This window comes from Ciconia boyciana, chromosome 17 (assembly GCF_034638445.1).
Source record: "Ciconia boyciana chromosome 17, ASM3463844v1, whole genome shotgun sequence".
NCBI classification, from domain to species: Eukaryota; Metazoa; Chordata; class Aves; order Ciconiiformes; family Ciconiidae; genus Ciconia; species Ciconia boyciana.
This window is the reverse complement of record NC_132950.1, coordinates 7,811,917-7,833,297: the sequence shown is the minus strand read 5'-3', so window position 1 is coordinate 7,833,297 and position 21,381 is coordinate 7,811,917. Positions and strand designations below refer to the sequence as shown.

At 44.9% G+C, this 21,381-nt stretch overlaps 1 protein-coding gene across 1 annotated transcript in view; it reads left to right on the top strand.

Annotated features, from left to right (window-relative positions):
- SSH2 (slingshot protein phosphatase 2) overlaps positions 1–21,381 on the top strand; it is a 103,348-nt gene that overhangs the window by 29,522 nt on the left and 52,445 nt on the right. Inside the window, 1 exon segment of the mRNA XM_072882472.1 lies at positions 4,691–4,734. Coding sequence (XP_072738573.1) covers positions 4,691–4,734 — 44 coding nt within the window.

The following is a 21,381-nucleotide window of genomic DNA, read 5'->3' as shown; positions in this document are numbered from 1 at the left end:
ATGAGGAGGAGGTTAGTGAAGGTTAGTTTTGTTCCAGATAGCATCCCAGGTACTGGCGATAGATCTCTTGCTCAAATTGCATTTGTCTACAGTTGTGTTTCTGTAGACAGTCAGCTATATTCTGAATAGACGTGCTTCTCACACAAATCTGCTACATGTATGTCTAATATTAAAGCGATCTTCTAAGAGCTTCAGCAGAGACAGATGGTAATTGATTGGGCCATGTCTAGCCTCCTCCACACTGAGCTCTTGAGGGCTGAATTTTGAGTGGAGCTAGGATAATGATCTGTGTATTTCAGGATCTTCTCCTGTCATTTGTGGGACTTTTGGATATGGCATACCAGGCTTGCCAGTTGCTGTGACGAGGACTTTTTTGGTATGTGGAAATGGCCTTTCATTATACTAAAAATGTTTGCATAGCTTGGGTTCCTGAATAGCGTAGTAGAGATTTCAAGCACTCTTTCAGTTGTTTTACCTTACTGTCAGTTTAGGGAACTTGCTCTCTAGCCAAATATACGCTTTTGAGCTGTTATGGCTTATTCAAAAACCCCATCGTGTCTTTAGCTATCCTGCATGTAATGAAACCTTTTCCCCTCCCCTCTGACCTCTTCCTCTTGCCCCCCCAAGTCGACTTTTTTGTCAGCCCACAGGGAACTCATCAGAGCTTATGCTCTGGCAGGATCTGAGAAGTTCCAGCAATAACAAACATACCCACAACAGCTAATGGTGTTTTCAGAAGGACTTGAGATAAATAATAAATTTGTTCAAAGGAATCTAACTGCACACGTGATGCTGGCTTCCAGTTTCTTGTCTTGCTGATCTTGTTTACAACATTTAGCACACCAAGTCCTTAATGCAGCATCCTGAATGAAAGGTGTTGTGGTTCTAGTATCTTTCTCACGCTCGAGTTTGTCATCCCCATCTAATACCGCCATGGTAATGCTGTGAGGCCGTTACATCAGGTCATGCAACCCAAAGTAGTGGGGTGAGGTTGGGGATTGGGCAAAGCCAGTGGTGGTAACTGTAGTGCTAGTGTCTTTCTCAGTTTAATGGGGCTCTGTTGCTGATGATACTTGAGTGACTGACCCTTCAGAGATCTGAATCCTCATCCTGCAAATCTTGTGTACGTGTGTTATTTGTGTTTCTTTTTTACCTTCTGCTACAAGAACTTCTAATATGCGGCTCTGTTGTGGAGAACCCATTGAGCTGTGTAAATTCTTACAAGATTTGTCCATTGCACTTAGCAACTAGTAGAGTAAAGGACATGCCACATCCCTCTGTTTCTGCAGGCAGATCACTAGAAGCTAGTGCAGAGTCTGCTCAGGATAATCCAGAAGGTCCTTCACTCTCAAACGCAGGGGCAATAGACAGCTGTCTGCACCGGCAGAGCCAGTGAGGTTAACTCTGCATGCTATACCTGTTTGCCATAACTGGTGTGTGGCACTGAGGAGGTGGCCCGTGTGGCTTCTGTGGTGACATGGGCTGCCTGACTAAGAGAGGCACTGTGTGATCTCAGGGATTGGAGCTATCCTTTTCACCACAGTATTTTCCACTCCAACCTACTGGGAATTGCCTGCACTTTCCAGTACTGGGGTGAGAAATGAATATACGCTCTCCTGGGAAGTGCTAGTAATTAAGATTACAAGTTTAGGGGAAGAGGAGCAAGGCAAGGAGGTATGAGAAGTATTTAGGACTGAAGTAGACTTTCTTTGCTTGCTCTAGAAATGCAGGTACTTATGTTTTCTTGTATGCAAGATAGTTAAACGCTAGCCAACTGGTTGGAAGTACTTGATGCCTTTTGCAAACTTAAAATGCCGCTATTACCACCTGTCAAGCCAAAATAGGCCAAAATGTGGAGTGAGCAGCATGGTCTGTTGAAGAGCTACTGCCCTTGAGGTGTTAAGCAACACAATTGAAATGTGCAGAGACTTTGGCTGCATGGGGAGCATGGATCGCCAGGACAGCTGTCCAGTGTCTGGAGCTGCGGACAGCAAACAGTCTGGCTCAGACAGGTCCTGAGCCAGTGTGGTTATTGCAAAAGCTTGAATAATGGAAAGAGATTCTATGCCATTGGATTCTTCTTTAGCAAGGCCAGTCTTGGGTCAGTATCCCAGAGAGCATCCTGGAGTGTCCTGCCAGCCAGCGAACGCAGCTGACACTTCATCTCAGGAACAAGGACTTGGCTCCCTGGTCTGAAAGAGCTCTGCTGCTGCTCTTCATCATGTATTTGCACCCTTCTGAATGATGCTACAGCTTGTTTTCTGTTGACTGGGGAGCTCATTGGTGTTTTAATTTTGAAGGGGATGATGGGAATGCCAGCTTCCTTACCACGTTGCTGAGCTAATTCTAAGGTATGATGAGTAGAAGGTATTCCTGCCAGCTCTTGCTTGTTGTAGATGGTCTGCAGGTTTTAGCTTGAATTTGTGGTTGCAGGTGGCTCCAAGTGAACTACTTCATGGTGGTGTTCTAGTTCTGTTCTTAGAAATAGAAGACCAGTGGCAAGCATGCATTTTGTAGTTATTCTTATATCTCACAGATTAAGATCATTTAAATAAGAGAGAGAAACAGAATATCCAGCAGGAGTATCTGCATTTAACTCTGTATTAAAAAGTGAACTGAGTATGAGCGTTGCATGCAATAAGCACAAAGAATGTAGTTCAAAAGATTCTCAGGAAAAAACACCTGTTTATGTGGTTATCTTACGGAAACTTAACTTTTCCACTCCTCCTCTTTTCTGAGCTTGATGCTTATATGTGTTAGTTTCTGTAGGTTTTGTAAATGTGTCTATTCCAGAATATCTCCCTCTCCTGTTGCTTCCCTTCCTCTCCTGCCCTGGGCAGCAGGTAGGTACATGTCCTCTTTGGTGGGGCTGAACCAGAGGCACAGTTCCTCTTTTCCTTTTTTCCATGGACTCCATTTGGAATTGACATTTATCTCGTTCCCTAGCCTTACCCTAGTCCATGAAATCTCTTACATGCCTTTTCTTACTTCCCATCTATGTGCTGTAGTATGTAAAACAAAAAGCAGTGTATGCATGATAGAGCATCTTTCAAATTGCTCTCCTGAAGCAAGCTGAAGAGGAAGAAAAGGATAGTTTCCCTTCTCAGAAGAGCTGTACAGTCTCCCCTGGGGTTGTTCATGGAGGATGTTATCAGAGCCTGTTGCGGAGGTGTTTGGGCAGGGGGCAGTGCTGGTGAGGAGAGCATGGTGACTGTGTTGGTATAAATTGCCTCTGACTACATCCTTGTGTGAAACACCATCACTCTCTGCTGACATTTTGGCTTCAGAGTTTCAGCTCTTATGCAGGTGTTTGCAGAAGAGCAGCTCTGGACTTTCTTTGTCCCCACTTTCCTGTTTCAGAAGCACAGTAGAAGTGCATCATTTTGTGTTTATAAAGTGACCCTTGAGTTCAGGAGTAATGCGAGCTACAGAACATGACAGTTTGCTCTACTGTTGCCACGATACAATCCGTGCCAGTGTCTTTGCTCGTGAGTGGATGCGTTCATCTTAAAGGACGGTGAGATGAGTGGCAGAAAAATGAAAGAAAAGCAGTAACTGTGCTGGAGCTCAGTAAAAGTTAGATAGAAAAGAACTCTGTAACTAGTTAAAAAAAAACTTGAACACTTCAGAGAATTAAGTGCCCACCACATGACTTCATGTCAGTAAAATGTTAGCACCCTGTTGTCATAGTGGCAGAGGTCTCTTGCAAACCACCTACTTGCTGGTTTGTGTCTTGAAAAATGACCAAAATACATGGTGCCATACTGAGGTCTTGCTCTTTAATGTGGGTCGATTCTGTGCAACTTCTGTTGGACCATACACTGCCAGCAAATGGTGTGTGCTCACTGCAGAGGAGATCTTCTGCAGGAGGGAAGCCCAAAGCAAGCTAGACACAAAACTATCACTTTGCTTCCTTTGTCACCTTGTGCTGAACTCTGGTTTTCTTGGGATGCCCCTGCACTGACCCAACACTTGGTATGTTTTAAAATGTGTTGCTCCTGAAGACCTGCACAAATGTAGTAAGTTTTCACTGATAAAGCAGATCCTATACCCCATCTCCAGCCAGTGCGTGGCAATGCATATATAAATGTACTGTGAAGCGGAATTAATTGCTGAGATCGCTCTACTGAGGTATTGCTTTGGGCTTTAGTATGTAGGCCTAGTAAAGTTCCACAGCATGTTAGAGATTGTGCGTATTAATTTTGCATCTGAAGCAGCATAGTATGTCAAATTTCCACTTTATAGTCTATCTGCGCTCACCCAGTCCTATTTGGCAGGTTTATTACTCGCTGGGTTTTTTTGTGGATTCTTACACTCGATTGCTGACACTGGACTATGAATTAATATGATCTACATAGAGGTAATAAAAAACCCAGAGTTTTTTGCCCAGAAGTAAACTATGTGTTTGGCTCTTGGCCTGCCTTGTTTGGCAGGGGTCATTGGAAGTCCATGCAAAAGCATGCTAAATCCTGCAGTGGCAAAAATTCTTGTAATGTAGAGTTTTTAAAAGGATTTTGAGAGAACATGAAATGACAGCTGAGCAGAAAGTGAGTTCCTCTGTAGTGACAGCTACATGCAGAAGCGGCGAGAGTTTCCTTTGCCTTCTACAATCAAACCAGTGCAATGCAAGTCTTTGGATTCTGCATATATTAAAGCATATTAACTTTTTTCTCCTTTCCTATGTATGCAGGAGGCAGACAGTGGGGAAGAAGAATGCCGGTCCCAGCCCAGAAGGTAAGATTGTTGCTTGAGGCTTGCAGGAGTCCTCGAGGATACCTTTCTGTGTGAAATGTTCCACAGGGTGGTTTGTTGTTGTTCTGGCATGTTCTGCAAACATGCATCATTTTCTGACTGTTGTTAATGTTGCACAACTGTCTTATGTGTACCCTACTGAAAAATATATTTAATTATGGCCTAAATGATGCTCCCAGTAAAGGGATTGCTGCAGCAGGAAACAGGAAAAGTCAGATTACACACTAAAAAATATATATGGGGACCAGTTCACGAAGATGTCAGTGACTATATTCTTCAAACTGCTGTCTGCATCCTGGAAGTGGTGCCTTGCCTGCAGACGTGTTCTGAATAAGATGGTGATACTCTGCTTTTCTGTGCATGTGGAGACTTTGCTTATATCTTAGGAAAAAATTCTGGTTGTGTTGTTCCTTAGCTCCCTCCAATGTCATATGTTGTTTCTCAGAATTTGGTCCATCATCAAAATATTCTGAGAGGAATAACCACACTAATAAACTCTTGTTATCTGGTTAAAAACTTTCTGTTGCCATCAAGAGCTGAATTGGATTATTCTAGTTAGTAGGATTATCACAGGAGAGACTTCAGCAGTGATAGTCATCCTCTAACTGTGTTTCTTCAGCTCCTGGTTATGCCCTTGTGTACATCTTTGGGATCTGTGAAAAGTTATATTTCAGAAGCTGAAGGACAGGGTGACCCTACGCCATAAGGGCACCTGCTTCTTAAAATAGTATGTTCAGTGGATTCGTAGATATTTGCTACTGATGCAGGTAGCCAAACATCTACTCCAAAGTTAGAAAAACGCTGAGAATTTACAGGATTTTTTTTTTTTAATTGGGATTGTTTTGCATGGAGAGGTTCACTTTTGTAAATGCCAGTTCCAGTTGCTTCAGGAAGAACCTTTTTTGATTAAACGCTTATCCCTAAAAACCAAACAAACATTGACTCGGCTGATTGAATGGTGACAAGTATTAATGGTGTTTTTATAATGTAGTTGTAGTCTTAAGGGTAGACTTCTTGAAGTCTCGCAAGCTGTGTCTCCTATCCTCTAAGCCGTCAAAAGAATTATTTGAGCTAAACTTAATAACAGCAAAAACTGCATATACTAGGTAACTTCTCCAGCAGCAGGAGCACTTTCTTGGCTTAAAATGTTGCAGTCAAATTTTATGAAAGGTGTAAGATTCCCTCCAGAGGGAGTAAAGGGGAAGTGAAGGTGAAATAGTTCTCACTTTATGAGCTCTTTGGCTGTTAAGAGTTCTTTGCTTAATGTTGTTTGCGTGAGTAGGTAACGACGGAAGACATAATTTCTGGTATTTAAAAGGCTTGAACAAGATTTGGGCTTTGGGTTTGGGGCCAACTTGGATGAACCTGCAAAAGAAAAAGCTGTCCTGGGTGCACATTCCCATTATTTCAGTGTAGTCCTGCGATTGTGTGGCCCAGGGAAGGTGACTGGTCTGTTTCCTTCAGTCTTCTACCCTTAAATGATGATTTAAGAATTGCGTTTCTTCATTTTACAGCTTTCATGACTGAGAGGAAAGCTGGAAAGCACAATTCCCAAAGGCTCAAACTGAACTCAGCTAAACTCTGATTTTTAATTTCACTCTTAGCCTTCCAGCAGTCACAAGATCAACTCATGACTTATCTCAGTATACATAATGTATTGGAGGGGATGGAAGGTATTTAATTGTTGTGGGCACTTAGCAACAATTGTAGGTTAGGTTTGAAATGAGCATTTTTTAATATATTTTAAATAACTTCCTGGGGTAGGAAATGAGAACCTGCTATTGATGTGGTGATCTAAACTCTGTGACTCCTGTTGCTGAGGTCAGAAAGCTAACTGAAATCAAGATCCTTCTTAGGGAAAACAAGGGGGTGGGTGTTAAATGTGTTTGATTACAGTAGGATAAAAATAACACAGTCAAACGTGCTAAGTAGTCAACCTGGAGTCCTGCTGTGGAGGAGCAGCAGTTGTCTATAACCAGCTTTTGAGTATATCTAATCCCCAGTTTTCAAGGGAACATAGCAAGTAGTAGCTATTAAAAATCCAGATAGTAAAAAGGCAATGGACTGAGTTTGGCTATAAAAGAAAGGTACGTTATCAGCTTCAGTGTCACCGAAGTAGCCTGACATTCCTAGCTGCCTGCCTGGGCAAGGCCAGGCTGGTAAAGTTCTCCTGAGGCATAATTCAGGTGACCTAGCTACAGTCAGTGTTTGGGGTGGGATTTTTGCTATTTGTAAAATTCTTCTGACGAGGAGTCCTTTTGTCTCCTGCATTCATGTAAAATTTGTTCAAACACTACCTCAGGGTAGCATGGCTGGCATCAAGCGTGCCCAAACTCATCCCATTAACTGGACGTTAAATGCAAGAGTACTACTGTGGCTAAAGCATGTTTGGGTTAATAAAATAACTTTTCAATATTTATTAAATAGGATGTTAGTGCATAGAGACGTTAATGCTTGCAAGGGAATTAGCTTAAGACCTAAGCATAACCAAGTAGACACATTTGGTGTCAAAAGATTTTTGCAGTGATCAGTCTTGAAGATCATTTTGTACAGCCTTCATTTCCATCCTCTTGAGTCCCCATGTCTCTGCACAGTCTAGGGATTGCTGTTTCATATGAGACAAATGTTCCACTTAGATCCAGCTCAACGGCGTTGCTAGTCCTGTGGCTACCAATTTCTAGATAGCTTCTTGTGTTAGGTTTCTGCTGTTTATCTTTTCTCACTAATGAGATAATGGGTTATATATTGAGGTGAAGGGGATCATGCAGAAAAGACTGGCGGTATGACAACAGGAGTGACTACTGCTTGTTGAGCAGAGGCTATGAAGAGCAAACAGTCTAAATGTCCTGCAAAGAGGCAGAGAAATTGGCTTCAAACAGGAGCTTAAACTTGTAGGTAGGTACGTCAAGATCGTCATACCTAAAACAAATAATCTATCTGGGTGCTGACCTGTTCATGCTTTTTAAGATCTAACACCACAGAGGACTGTGATTGCATGGACTCTATGTCTCCCAGACAAGGGAGAGGAAATATGTGAAATTGTTGTTTAGATTTATACCTGCTCTACAGAGCAGTCAAACGACATGACAAGTCTGCACTCGCCACAAGACTGCTTCTGCCAGCACCATCATGGAATGCGTAGTTTTCTGCTTTGTGACTTAGCAGAATCCACTTAAAGCTTTTCTCCAAAAGATGGAAAGAGCTATTAGATGTGCAGAAAGAGAGCTCATGTGTGCTCTGCAATTATCCTTGGAAGATGCTTGAAACGGTATTTTCTAGCAAACTCTTTTGTACTGATGCAAAGAGGAATGGTTTGTTTTCCTACTTGAGGAAAGTACTTGGGTATCGTGAACACAGACCTAATTTTTATAAAGACTTCTATCCCTTACTAAAAACCACAGAAAATTAATACTGCAAATACCTGAAGCTGAGCAAAAAGGTAAAAACCAGCTAGGCTTCTGGAATTTTTTCTCTCACACCCAAGTCCCGCTCTGGGGGAAGCCCAGCAGGGTCTCCGTACCCTGCCATAGCTGTGACCGTTCTTGCAGTTTATGGGTGAGATCCCCAAACCCCTGACGTGGGTCCAAGTTCTTGCTCTGGAGTCCCTGATCGAGCCAGTCCTTGTCACCTGTCTAACTCTTCGCTAATGGGACTAGGACAGCATACTGCATAAGCCAATGTCCTCAACAATCTATTTATGACATTTATTACCTTCATAGCTACCTTCTAGACATTTTTATTAGGCTATCTGGAGGCTGTACAGCTAGCTGGCCTGTGCATCTCTCCTGTCCCCAGACGTGCTGCTGCCACACTGAATACACTCTTAATGGAGCATCTGTGTTAACAATCTCTTTGCATCATCCCAGCGTCGTTAACGCTTACCTAAAATGCGCATGTATTGAGCTTTGAGTTGTGTTGACACCAACTGACGTACTGACGTTCAGTTTTTTGTGTGCTCTGTGCCAAGGTTGCAAAGATTCAGCATCTTTGTTTTGCTGACAAACAACATCTCCAGGGCCCGGGCAGCAGCGGTGCTGCAGTCTGCGTTGGATTTTGCTGTCGGGATCTGACGGTTGCTTTTCGGCTTTATGTTTGAAATGGTGCCCCCATTTCCACACTATCTGTGTATTTACCAGTTCTATGTGCCTTGAAACAGCTCTCGTTGCTGAAATGCAGCATTTGAGGCTGCACAGGAACTGCTGCATATAAAATTGAGTAAGCTGTATTGCCTAGCGAGGCTGCTGGGGACTTCAGAGCAATGCTTTGAACTTTTATGGCCTGGCACTTGGTCAGACTAAAGTCCGTTTGCTTCGGTAAAGCTGAGGAGCCTGTCATTCCCTTGAAGTGCCACAGAAAGTGATTAGGTCCTGCTTGAAATCTGGGGTATACTACCTGAAAATTTTCTCAAGAAGTGCTTGTCCTCTGCTCTTCAGGTGGGGGCGGGAGGGTGGTGTTAAAAAAGAAAAAAAAACGCAACACCTTTTGCAGCCTAAGTATGCTTACCTTCTGGTTTGTTTTTTTTAGTCAAAATAGTTCCTTCCAGGAGTGAACTGGAAAGGAAAGCAAATCAGATTATTGCCATGATAACAGTTGGATGTGCCAAGATGCCTCAAGGTTTCAAGCTGTGAGTAAATACCTTTGTTTTAGGAGCGGAAGACCACAGTCTGATGCAGGAGCTTATGGTTTATAACACTATAAAAGTTGTTTTTCAAATACTAAGTGGAATTGGTGCATGTATTTCCTTGTATAGGGCAGCAGCTCAATAAATTGTAAGCCACTTGTTTGATTTTTTTTTTTAAACTGAGGCCTATTGTAGGCTTCTCACTATCTGAGGGTTATGGCAGACATGCGCTAGTCCCTGGGGGAGAGAGGAGCGATTCTGTGATACGAATTGACTGCACTTCAGAAGGCTCATTTACAGTCTGCATCGAGATGTGCGAATCTGCAGCATCCTGTGTCTGTTGTGACTTTTGGAGATGTGTATCATCGCCATTTGGTGCTCCTGTTGCAGTTATCCTGACGCTTCTGGTTATCCTTAAAGCATATCTTGTGTTACAAGAGAGACTTCCAAAAACCATGCGCTGTCAGTTCTAGCGACTAAACCTTCCTTGCGCTTCCTTTGCTTGCAGCTGCCAAACATTTATTTTGTTGGTACTTGAACAGTAGCTGGATCTTCTAATGGGTGTGCAAGACAGTTCGTTAACTCCAGATCTTGAGTAAGAGGGGTCTGTGTGTGTGATGTACAGGAAAGCTTGTGTTTATCCATGCCGGAGATTACTAAGCTTTTGTAGTATGAACCTTATCTTTAGAATGTGTTTCCTGAATCCATCTTTCTATCTTTCCTTTCAGTGACAGCTTAGCCTCTCTGTGGCATTTACTACAGCTGCTTGTGGAGAATGTAATACCGAGATAAAGAACTGTTCTGTTAATCTGCCAGCTCTGCTGACCGCCAGAAAAAGTTCTGTGGGCCACACATCATGATTCATGAAAATGGGTCTGTGGCCTTCATTTTTGAATACCAGGTGTTTTACCACCAAACTGTGAGCAAAGACATAGCACTTGTAGTAAAATTTGGGTTTATTAGATTAGTAACATATCTGCAGGGCTAGTTCATTGCAAGGTCTATGTCTGTGGTTACAACATGCTCAGTCCAGTCCGATTACATACCTGTGGATCACAATAATGTGTGGATCAATGACTTAATGACTTCAGATGTGACTTAATGTGACTTCAGATGTGACTTAATGACTTAATGATTTCAGATGTGATCTTCAGAATGAAGCATCAAGCAGACTAATATCGTTGCATTACCAAATTACCAGGTAAACATATGATGCTATAGCAGGGAACTTGCTCAAAATATGAATGCTTATGAAAAGTTTTTTTAATTTGTCATTCTAAGTGTGTGAACAGAGGAAAACGAGGAACAAGGCAAAGACAAACTGGGAAGTAAAAGGAATTAAGGTGGGTCAGATCCTTCAGCTACCGAAAGGGTCTGCTGTCCCCAGAACAGCTGTCCCCATGCACTTGTGCTCCTTCTTCAGAGGTTAGCAAAGGAGGGGCTGACCAGGAGGTGCCATAAGGATTCCATACATGCTTGTGTCTCCTGCTGAGCATGAACCAGGTGCTCTAAGCTAGAGGAATCTAAGTTAAGGAAAGACTCCTGTTGTAAATAGAAAGGGAAACTCCAAAATAGCTGTTCTGGTCCCTTTCCTGGTAGGGCACCTTGGCAAGGCTTCAAAGTTAAACATGAATCCTCAGAGTTTTCAGCTCTGTGTGGATTTCAGGCACTTAAACATAGAGAATCTCAGCCAGGGTTTCTGGACTCGTTGCCATTGAGCTCTTTGGTATCTTTGCATCAAAAACATTCCTTTATAAAATTAGGGGTGTGATTTAGATATTTCTCTTCCACAGGTCACTGAAATAACACATTACCTATTTTATGATCCCAGACATGTCATTCAGGCATGCTTCTTCCTTGCTGGACTTGGAGCAGTGCTGTAACAGTTTGCAAGGATCTGGATTAACGTTTTCATAGCAATGTAGATACTTGCATGGAAAGCAGTTTGCTGTGCAAATAGGATGCATTGTAGTTTTTGCATCCAAAGAACTAGTTTCTTCAAAGCTCCTCTTGAATTGCTTGAATGCACATGGAAGGCAGCTCTCCAGAAAGCAGGAGCAGAAGGTGGCTGTGGGAGATGTTTCAGCAAAAGTGGTGTCTCAGCGTATTACCCCTGTCCAACATTAGTGCTGCTTGTTGAGAGACCAGAGTGACAGACGTTGCTGCTTGTGTCCCTTTTCCTACCCCTGCTGCCTGGTGGCACTGCTCATGTCCCTTCAGTCGTCTTTGCTTCTGCCTCTGTAAAACGGGTGTAACTGAGCATTGACCTCTTTGCGTCAGACCCTCTAAGATTTAATAAGTAAACTATACAATGATTGGGTGTGGGATTTGTGAGGGAAGGGTTTAATGAAGTGATAATATTGCAAAATAGGTGCTGAATTCTCAACTAAGAAGCCTAATCATTGATCATGATGGGCAACTAACCAAACAGGCTTTAAAAGCAGGGTTTTGTTCTTTCTGTGATGCTTATCACTCTACCCCTGCGTCCGTCTGATTTCTTTGCTCAAGAACTGGAAACAGAAATACTCTTTGACAGCTTAAATAACCAAATTTAGAACGTGGCTTCCTGTTCTGACTGGTTCTTCAGGATTCAAGTATAGTTTTGTGTGCTTTCCCTGTTCCTGCCTCCCCCTTCTTTTTCAACTAGATATGGGCTCTTTTATAATTACTTTGTTAAATTTCCCTTACTGTGTGTAATAAAGCTGGTGTATGTAAGTGCTGCCTTGGTGGGTGGTATGCCTCTTACTCACTGGGAAAGCTTTGTTTCTTTACTATACTCTATCTCATTCTGCCTTGCATGCATTGGCTTGTTTATGATCACTGCTACTGAAATGGCTTCATGTTTTCCTGATAAGTTGGACTACATAACGCAGTAGGCTTTGTCTCCCATGCTAAAAATGGCCAGAAGACTTTTGACAGATCAACTTCTCCCTCTGAGGTGGGGAGGCAGCAGTAGGAGACAAGCACAGGAGGTACTGCTCTCAACGGATCAGTTGCTACCTGTTTACACGTTTGCTGCACTAATTTAAGGCTCTCCCCAGATAAGTCATCTGTTCGGACTCTTAATCCACTCAGACTCATCTGTAGACTCTGTTCATTGCTGAAAGCTACATATCCTCACAGCAATAGGATGAATTAACTGACCTCCCACCAAAAAAGCAGGGGCATCAGATCCTTTGACACTCAAACAGCTGGGGTGTGGCACCATATTCTTCAAAGCTGCCCCTTAGGACTCTTTTTCCCCATCAGACCTGGTGCTGAGACAGCTGTCTTTGTGGGGAAAGATTGAGTATAGCTGCCGGTGAGAAAAACAAAGCACTCGGCCCCACCTCTGCACACGGAAATGAACTTGCTACCTCTGCTCTCTCCGGCAGTGCCTGTGCAAGACTCCAGTGCTTGGCTGTGAGCAGCGACGTGTTGTTTTCAAAATTCTGTAACTTTTCATAAATGACACCGGAAACAGCTGCCCAGCAGTAAAGACCAAACTTTCCATATGCGCAGTAAAGGTGGCTGAGCAGGCACTGCCGTAGCACATCGCTCTGTGGGGAGAGGATGTGATGGTGGTGAGGGGGAGGTTTGTTTGCCTACCGCAGCAGCTGCACAAGTTTTTTCATAGTCCCCTGAAAACATGGGTCCGGGTTCTGCATTGCCTTATCTGTTACACTGATGCTAATAGATTGAGGCCAAAATTCCTGTGCCTGACAACATCCCACATCCATTTATCTTGAACATGACTAACGTTACAGCTGTAGTATCTTCCACAGGGTTAGCCTGCTGTGTTGGAGGAAGAGAACATTCCTTGCTTTTGCAGAGAGTACCTGGACTTCAGTCCAAATGGACTTAGGATACCCAACCCTTCATACCCACTGGAATAAGTTTCTAGAGAGACTATGGCAATATATTGTCTTCATGAGGGCTCTTCAAAAGGAGAGAACTGAGAGGACCAGAGAAAGTCTTGCTGGCAGACATATTCTGAAATGAAAAGAGGTGACCGGGCCCCAGTGTAGGCTAAGAATTGAACATGCCTAATAAGACAATCCATGCTCCGGATTTAATCATCTTAGCATGTGAGCAGACACTGAGCAAAACCCCTGTGGGATAGGAGTGGGTGGAATATGGTGACACCCACACTTCTCTGTGATCTGATAAGAAGCAGCAATTCAGCCTTAAGCTGTTGATCTTGGATGGAAACATTAGCTTGATTAATGCCCTCTTCGCATGTGGACTATGTGCACCAACAGGACTCATGTCCAGCTGTAAACATGCTTTCTGCAAGCATCAAATCTGTGCATGCTAATGCAAAACCTGACTAGAGCGCTTCATGCATTTTTACTGGTGACCTAGGTACTGAGGCCTCAGCTGTACAAGGAGAGTCGCATTTGCAAGTTGCTAGCCCCATGCAGGACACAGAATTACTCTATTACATCATTGCAAGGTCAAAACGTGTTAAAATGCACAAGGAAAGTAAGGCAGCTGAAGTTACGGGTGCAAGCTACTGTGACTGTATAGCTTTGAGATACAGCGGGGGAGATGATGATTGTATGAATAAACCATGTATTTTCAGCCTTGCGTTCTGTCTGGCAGACAACTACAAGTCAATACAAGAGATTTGTGCACACATGTTCTCTCTCCGCCCCCTTAAACTTCTCTCCAGAGGCAGCTCTGGTGGGCATTCCCTCTGTTCCCTCCTCCTGAAGTGCCTGGCCAGACGTCCTTGGCGCTCTTCATCGTAGGTTTTTTCCATGATGCTTCCATAACTGGTTCTAGCTGCTGGAGTAGCTGGCTTAGTGAGCTTTGCAGAGGTTTTGGGATGGGTTTTTTTATGGTGTGTCTTGCATGATGTATGTAACTGTAGTTTATTAGTCTGTGTGGTGTTCAAAGGTTAAATGAAATCCTGCTGCCCACCAAGGGTCGTGTTGTACTGCGTGCAGATGCGGTGTTGTTTACCGCTTGCCTCTGCAGCAGGCGGCATGGCCCTGCTAATCCTGTGACCTCCCAGGGAGTGCGAAATGCCGACCGAAAAGTCGGACAGGCAGTGCCCTTTTCCCCCGCAGCAAAGTGCAATTTCGTGCGCTGGGCTGGGAAGCACTTGAGACCCCAGACAGACTTATTTACATCTTGTCATACAGTGATTAATGGCTGTGCTCACATGCTCTATTGCAGCACAGTAGTGATTTAGACTGCTACCTGTCATCACTGCAATTTTGTGCACTTTAAATTCTTTATGTATTTGTCCCAGCAGAGTGCACCTGCTTCCAGCAAGGAGCAGTTTCTTGGCTGTCTTGTGACCTGCTGCCTTCAACTCCATCTTGTTATGCATCCCCTCGAAGCCCCTTCTTTCTGCCTGCTCCTTGCTCCTGCATGCTGAGGTTATGGGGTCAATACTTCTGCTCACGTCTAAATGTAGGATGCAGCTTTGACAAAGAAATAGGGTTGTTCCTTCAGCCTGATTTTAAAAAGCAGAATATGAAAATAACACATGCTATACAAATGGACAGTGGGAACTGAAACGCTCATCTCACTAACACGTAGCCTGAAGGCAGTGCCAGTCTCAGGCTGGTATTTCAATCTTTGGCAACAAAATGAGGTTCAAATACCTTTTATTAGTGCAGATTTCAATAGATGAACTTACTTGAGGATTTCCTACTCCTGTTTTCTAAAGGTTCAAAAAGAAAAAAGCTGGGATATTTCTATCATCGTTTGGTCTCCTAGCATATGGAGATGCAGTGCATGATTGTATTAATCCAGGACTAATTCATTTACAAATCAGTTATCCATATGCTATTAGTAGCTGCTTTAAGAGTATTGCTTGTAGTTAATCACTGCACTTGTTTTTAGCAGTTTTTAAGGGCTTGCCTTTGTAATGTTAGTAGCATGTAAGAAATCTGACATCTGTCTGGACAGTATCTAAGTGCATTTAGTCTTCTGCAATGCTTGAATAAAGCCCTTAAGTTATTAATTCGAATAGAATACAAGTTCTGGGTTTGTTTTTCAGTCTATGAATGTGTGGTATGTGTTACTACTGAATATGAGGTTCTTGCCAGTCTCTTGACCTCTGGAAGGATTGAGTTACCCTCCATTTCTCTAATGTCCTGATTTTTCCATTGCTTCTTGCAACTGACTTCATTTCTGCCTAACAAAATGATTTTTTTTGGCACTGCAGCAAGCTGGCACTGCATTTTCTTTACAGCTGTGAGGAATCATTACCAGAGGAGTGCTCTTGGCTATATAAGATGACATTGCTTAAATTAATGCAACCAAACCATATCCTAGCAAGACTTGCAGAATCCCAAATTCTACTGCTTTGTCCTTAGCTCTGGGAGTCCCTGAAGTGGGGATGGTTGAGACCTTTCAGACAAGGGTCTGTCTTGCTCCTATGAAGTCTCAGACCCGAAGCAGTTGCCATCACGCTGTGTTACTTTTTAAACCCCTCTCTGCTTCTCTGAAAGTTTTAGTTAATAGTTGGAAATAAACCCTAGACGAAGCTTTCTTTTGGCTTCTAGCTCTGCTGCCTGATCATAGGGGCAGTTCTGCAGGGATGTCCCAGCAGGGATTTTTTTGCTATTGAGTAGGGGTCATTAATAAGTACGCGTGTTTGAACTTACACCTTCCACTGCCAGCTCACTTGTGCCTTGTTACTGGGTCTGAGCATGTGCCATCCGTGCCAGACTACTTAAGAATAGTATCTTATTTGTGTCCCTCTGTGCTGGGATGGCCTGCATTCCTATGGGAAACAGAAAACTGAGGTTCTAGCTTCCAAGGTTTCTCGGTTGTTGTCCCACGCTCCTTAGTTAAACAGCTTGCTCGGTGTAGGGGCTGGAGAATGCCGATCTGGAGTAGACACTTCGGGGCTGTCCTGTGTGCAGGCCTGGATTAAGCAAGCTGCCCCTCCTAGACTCCCCAGTGGAAAACTGTGTCATATTATTCCTTAACATCTGAATTCCTAGCAGCCAGAGGACAAGATTTTTGTTCTAAAGAACTTCCTTTTTCCTTTTCTCCTGAGGGGTGATGGAGCTGAAGATTAAATAGCATTGCAAGGCAGCTGCTTCTCTTCTCCTTTGGCAGAAAACAGCTTGTCACGTCTCTGCATATGAAAGTTATTGCCAAGAACTATTTCCCCTGTCTCCTGCAGGAGAGAAATTAAGGTCGGTCCCTAAGCACTCGAGTTGTCGCTGCCTGCCTTTTGCAAAAAACCCTTTTGATGTGCTGCTTCAAACCGAGTTTCGCAGTTGCAGCCTTCCCCGGCTCTTCTGGCCTAGATCTGGGGGAGGGGAAGGGAAGGGGGAGCAGCAGCCACCCGCGGCAGCGTCCCCCCTTCCCTCTCTGCTGGGGGAACCGGCGGCCGCGTCCTGGCCTCAGCGCGGAGGGCAGCGTCCGCCGGGCCCCGCCGCCTGCCCGCACCCGGCCCCGCCGCTCTCGCCCCGCCGCCACGTGCGGGCCGGGGGCGGAGCCGGGGCCGGTCCCGCCCCGCTGCCGGGGCTGCTCCTGCGCACTGGGCGGGTGGCGGGGGGCGGCCGGAGCGCGGCGGGCCGCGGGGCAGAGCGGCGGCGGCGGCCCCCCATGCCGCGGGGCAGGGCGGCCGCCTCCGCGGGGAGCCGCGATGATTCCCTACTTCTCCGACAACGCCGTGATCTCCCAGGGTGCCATCGCCCAGCTGTGAGTACCGGGAGAGACCGGCACCGACCGGCACCGACCGGCAGATCTCCCCTCCCGCCTGTACCCCGGGTGCCGCTCCGCCTGCCCCGGCCCCGACCGGGTCCCCCTTCCCCCGCGTGCTGGGCGGCCGCCCGGGCTGCGCTTTCCCCGCTCTCGGTAGCTGGCTCCACCGCAGATTTCCGTCGGGCAAAGTTTCCCCTGACCGCGGAGCCGGCACCGCACCGGGGAGCGGCCGGCGGGAGCGGGGCTGCAGGGAGCACCGGCACCGCAGGGCCGCCCGCTTCTCCGTTACCGCTGACTCGCCTTTCTTTTCCCTACAAAAACTCCGGGTCTCGGCCAGGCGCTTCGATAAGTGTTGTACTGTAACTGCCCAGGGGAAACTCGGCTCTGCCCGTCCTCCCGTGGGAGCCGCCGGTTCCCCCGTCCCGTGCCCGGGGCGGTGCGGGTCCGGGCTGCGGCACGCTCCCCTCGCCGCCCCCGGCAGAGACGCAGCCAGGCTGTGCGTTGGTGGCGAGGTGCAGGCTTCCTGTGACCATGTACCTTGGCCCTCTCTTGGGCTTAAAGCAGAGATTAGCCCCTTCATTTGATCTCTTGTTTTGGCTTATCACAAGGTGGCAGATAGAGGCTGCGGATTTGGGGTTGGGCTGGGGTTTTTTTCAGGTCGGTGCAATAGGAGCAGGACTGAGACCTTACACTCAGGACCTGCAGGTCATGAGGGAGAGGTGTGAGCTGATGCCAGTTTTTAAGTACTGTCAGTCTTGGGCAGCTATGAAGTGTAGAGCCAGTGTCTCTGTGCCCTATACTAAGCCGCTTGAAAAATCAGTCTCTCCAGCTGCACACCCCCCTTTGAAATGCAGATGCAAATAATCGTTTAATTTGTAGACAATTAACAGTGACTGCCTGAGTTGCGGGGTTTGGCTGGAAGGATTAAGGAGGGAAATGGCTGCTATGGGGTGGTAGATAAGGCTTTGAGAGAGATAGTCGCTGTGGTCTAGTCACGCTTGATATTTCTTTAAAGAAGCCAACGGCTGTTTTATCTCTTGGAAACATCACGAAAGGCCTAAAGATAGTAGGATAAAATGCTGAGTCCCACCTGGAACTGTGTTCTTGTTGCAAGAAGCTCCTGATAGAAATTGAGCTGCCTTGCACTTACGAGGTCTTTAGTAGATATCCCTGCTTATACTTGATATGGAAATAAGTCCCTGGACTCTGTGGCCTCTTTTTAAGCATAAGCAATCACTGCTGTATTTGGTAATCAGTTTCGTTAAGTCTCTCTGAGCCTTTCATACCCTACCCAAAATACTTGTAATTAGTCATTTTTTTCCACTCACAGCGTTGCCTGTAAACATGACGGCTTTCCCTGTGGTTGCTGATAACGTAGGTTTAACAGTGATATACCTGAACTGTTCTGTGGAAGTGAGGATGCGAATTGGATATGCCCTGGGCTTTAGGAAGTAGCAGTAATTCTGGAATTGTGGAAAAAAAACCCTAACCTGCTATAGACTGAAGCATTTCCTTACAGCTCAAGTTGATTTACCAAGCTATATGAGGTAGCTAGGTAACAATTTAAGTGCTTCTAAGATGTTTGTTTTATACGCTGCTCAAACACTTAACCCACAGTTTGAGACTGTACGGAAAGGGATCAAAAGAAGGGGGAAATACTGCTCGTCTCTGCTCCCTCAGTCACTGGTAGCATTGTGGTCTTGTATCTAGTAGTAGTTTAAATTGCCACTTGGTTGGACCACCCTTTCCTTTTCTGGGGAGGGAGATAACTGAGTTATCAGAAGAGCTTACACTGTCCTTTGCCTCCTGGAAGGAAAGATTAATACGCATGAGAATGACAGAGCTTTTGGCCCACATAAATGTTCACACAAGGCTGAGCGCTGGATTAATATTTTTATAGCATTCTCAATCAGGACAGTGCTGTGGCTTTCGGGCTGGCATAATAAAGACCTGTTTTAAAGTTTATACTTCTAATTACAAGTTCACAAAGGCTGATTAATATTGGATGTCCTTGTTTTGTTGTGGAAGAGACCAAAAAAATCCAGATTTTGTTGTTTTGTTGTGCTAAAAATGTGTTCTCTGTGGAATGGGAAGGGCAGTAGTGACCCAAATGTTATCAGAAACTTCTGTTTCAGTGTATTCTTTAGTAGATGTATTTGGCTAATCAGCTCTGACTTTCAGAGATCAGCAGAAATTCCTCTTGTGTTGACGCTTTTAGTCAGTAATGTAGTCAGCTGGTCTGGGTCTAATTCATTTCAGGTTCACAAGTATTTTGATTGGTGTCCGAGAGACTTGTGTTTATCAAAATGCTCAGAATTTATAGTTGTAACTCATTCCAGAAAGTCTTGCTACTGTCATTGAACCTAGTGGGAATTCTGCTGATTTAATAGTTTATTTGTGTGTAGGATTCAAAATTTACTTTAGTCTGCTAAAACTCTAAGGCAGCTGATGGAAAGCTAGAAAGAAAAAAGCAAAACTTCAGACAGTCTGCAAATACCAGACAATTTTTAACAGAATAAACCTGGAGAAATTGCCCTAGATCGGTTCTTCCTGCCTGCAGTCGCTTCCTCTGCCTTTGGCCAAGTTTTCGGCATCTCATTCATCGTTGGTGCCCCAGAAGTGTTTTTTCCGTGTCCCTGTGATAATGCCAGATTCCTCTGTCACTCAGTTTTCCTCTTTATCTCGGTAGCAAAGCAGGATTATCCAGCGATCAGGGCGCTCACTTGGGATTTGGGAAGACCCAGCTCTTGCTCCCTGCTGCGCCACATCCTTCCTGTGCGACCAAGTCCCACCAGGCCAGCGTTCAGCAAGGGAGTGGTGCCTGAAGATGCGGATGGGTGCTTAGCCTTTCTTTTGAACCTGAGAATAAACCGCCTAGCTTCTGTGCCCACGTCCCCCTGGGATTTTTGTGCATTTTTTGGTGTGTTTAAATACTTTTGTCTCTGTCTCAGCTTCCTTTCTGCAAAGCAGCAGTGAGAGCCCTCCCTGGGCTCACGTTGAGCACGTGTTAAAGCACTCTGATACTGTTTACTACTTCATTCTCCAACACTTTGGGAGCCAGATGGATCTAAAAACATGAATATGCTTTCTACTTTCCATGGTTCTCATACTTGCTTCGTACCAGTCTGTTTTCTATTATAAGATGTTAACTGATAATTTTTATAAGTATTTTAAACTTTGGGGAAATAAAAGAAGGAGCTAGAATAGATCGTTTCTTCACAGTGTTGTGGGTATATCTCAGAGCTCTTAAAAAAAAAAAAAAAAAAAAAGAAAAGATAGAAGTAAAACAAGTTAAACAGAATTATTTTCAGCAAAAGGTGAAAGATAGCCACAAAATGTTCTTGCAGACTTGGCTCAGCAGCCTATTGCTCTCTCACATAATCAGTTTTCTTGTAAGTGACAACCTTTCTTCTGCGTAGTGTGAAGAAACAACACTTCACAACCTAAGAGGAAGTTACAGGCTGTGCAGGTAATTACAAACTGTGCGCTAAATTACAACAGCGGGTAATTCAAGCTCATTGTATTGCCTCCTCCTTGCTGCAACCTGTCTTTGTGCCCAGCCTGCTTTGGCCCTTGTCCTCCCCCACCCCTTTCATTTACCTTTGTCATGCGGCCGTGGCCTTTATGCTAGGAAATTTCATGACGGTCTAATTTTAAATTATGCCAAGTGCCAAGTCAGGAACGTAGGTAGGCGCGTGGCTGCTGTTGCCATTGTTTGGAGAGCTGCTTGCTTATTTATTTATTTATCATATGGGAAAACTTACAACCTTTTTATCTGCTCACAATGTTACTGCTGCCAAAAACCTTGACCGTTCAGCAGTTAGACCGCAATCCTCCAGGCAGCCTGTTACTGGAAATCTTTAATTGCCTGTGTACCATTGTAAGTGCTGTACCTTTGTGAGCATTTCACCATTGTGCTGAGAGTTGATGATATTTAAGAGTTGATGAGGAGATGCTTGGAAACAGCTGCTCAAAAGACTGGAAGATCAGCAGAGTGATTCCAGTGACTGCTATCCGCTCTAGTTGAAGTTGCCTTATGAGCTGAGGGTCACTCTGGTTGGAGGTGCTTGAAATATGGAAACAAGTTGATTAGCTCTTCATCCCTTGTAGAGGCTGGTAGGATCAGTACGGGCTATAGCAGCGCTGCTTTCTGGTTAAGTGTGTATTATGTCCTCAGGGTTTGTACGACTGCAGAAGACAGCCTCGTACTCCATCGAGGACGCGATGGGAATGCGCAGGCAGGGGAACCTGACCCCTTACCCTTCCTGCCCCCCCCTTCACGCAGCTGAGCTCCCCCAGCATGGTGGATGGGCTTCCTGTTGACTAAGTGGAGTCGGCGGGGATTTCTC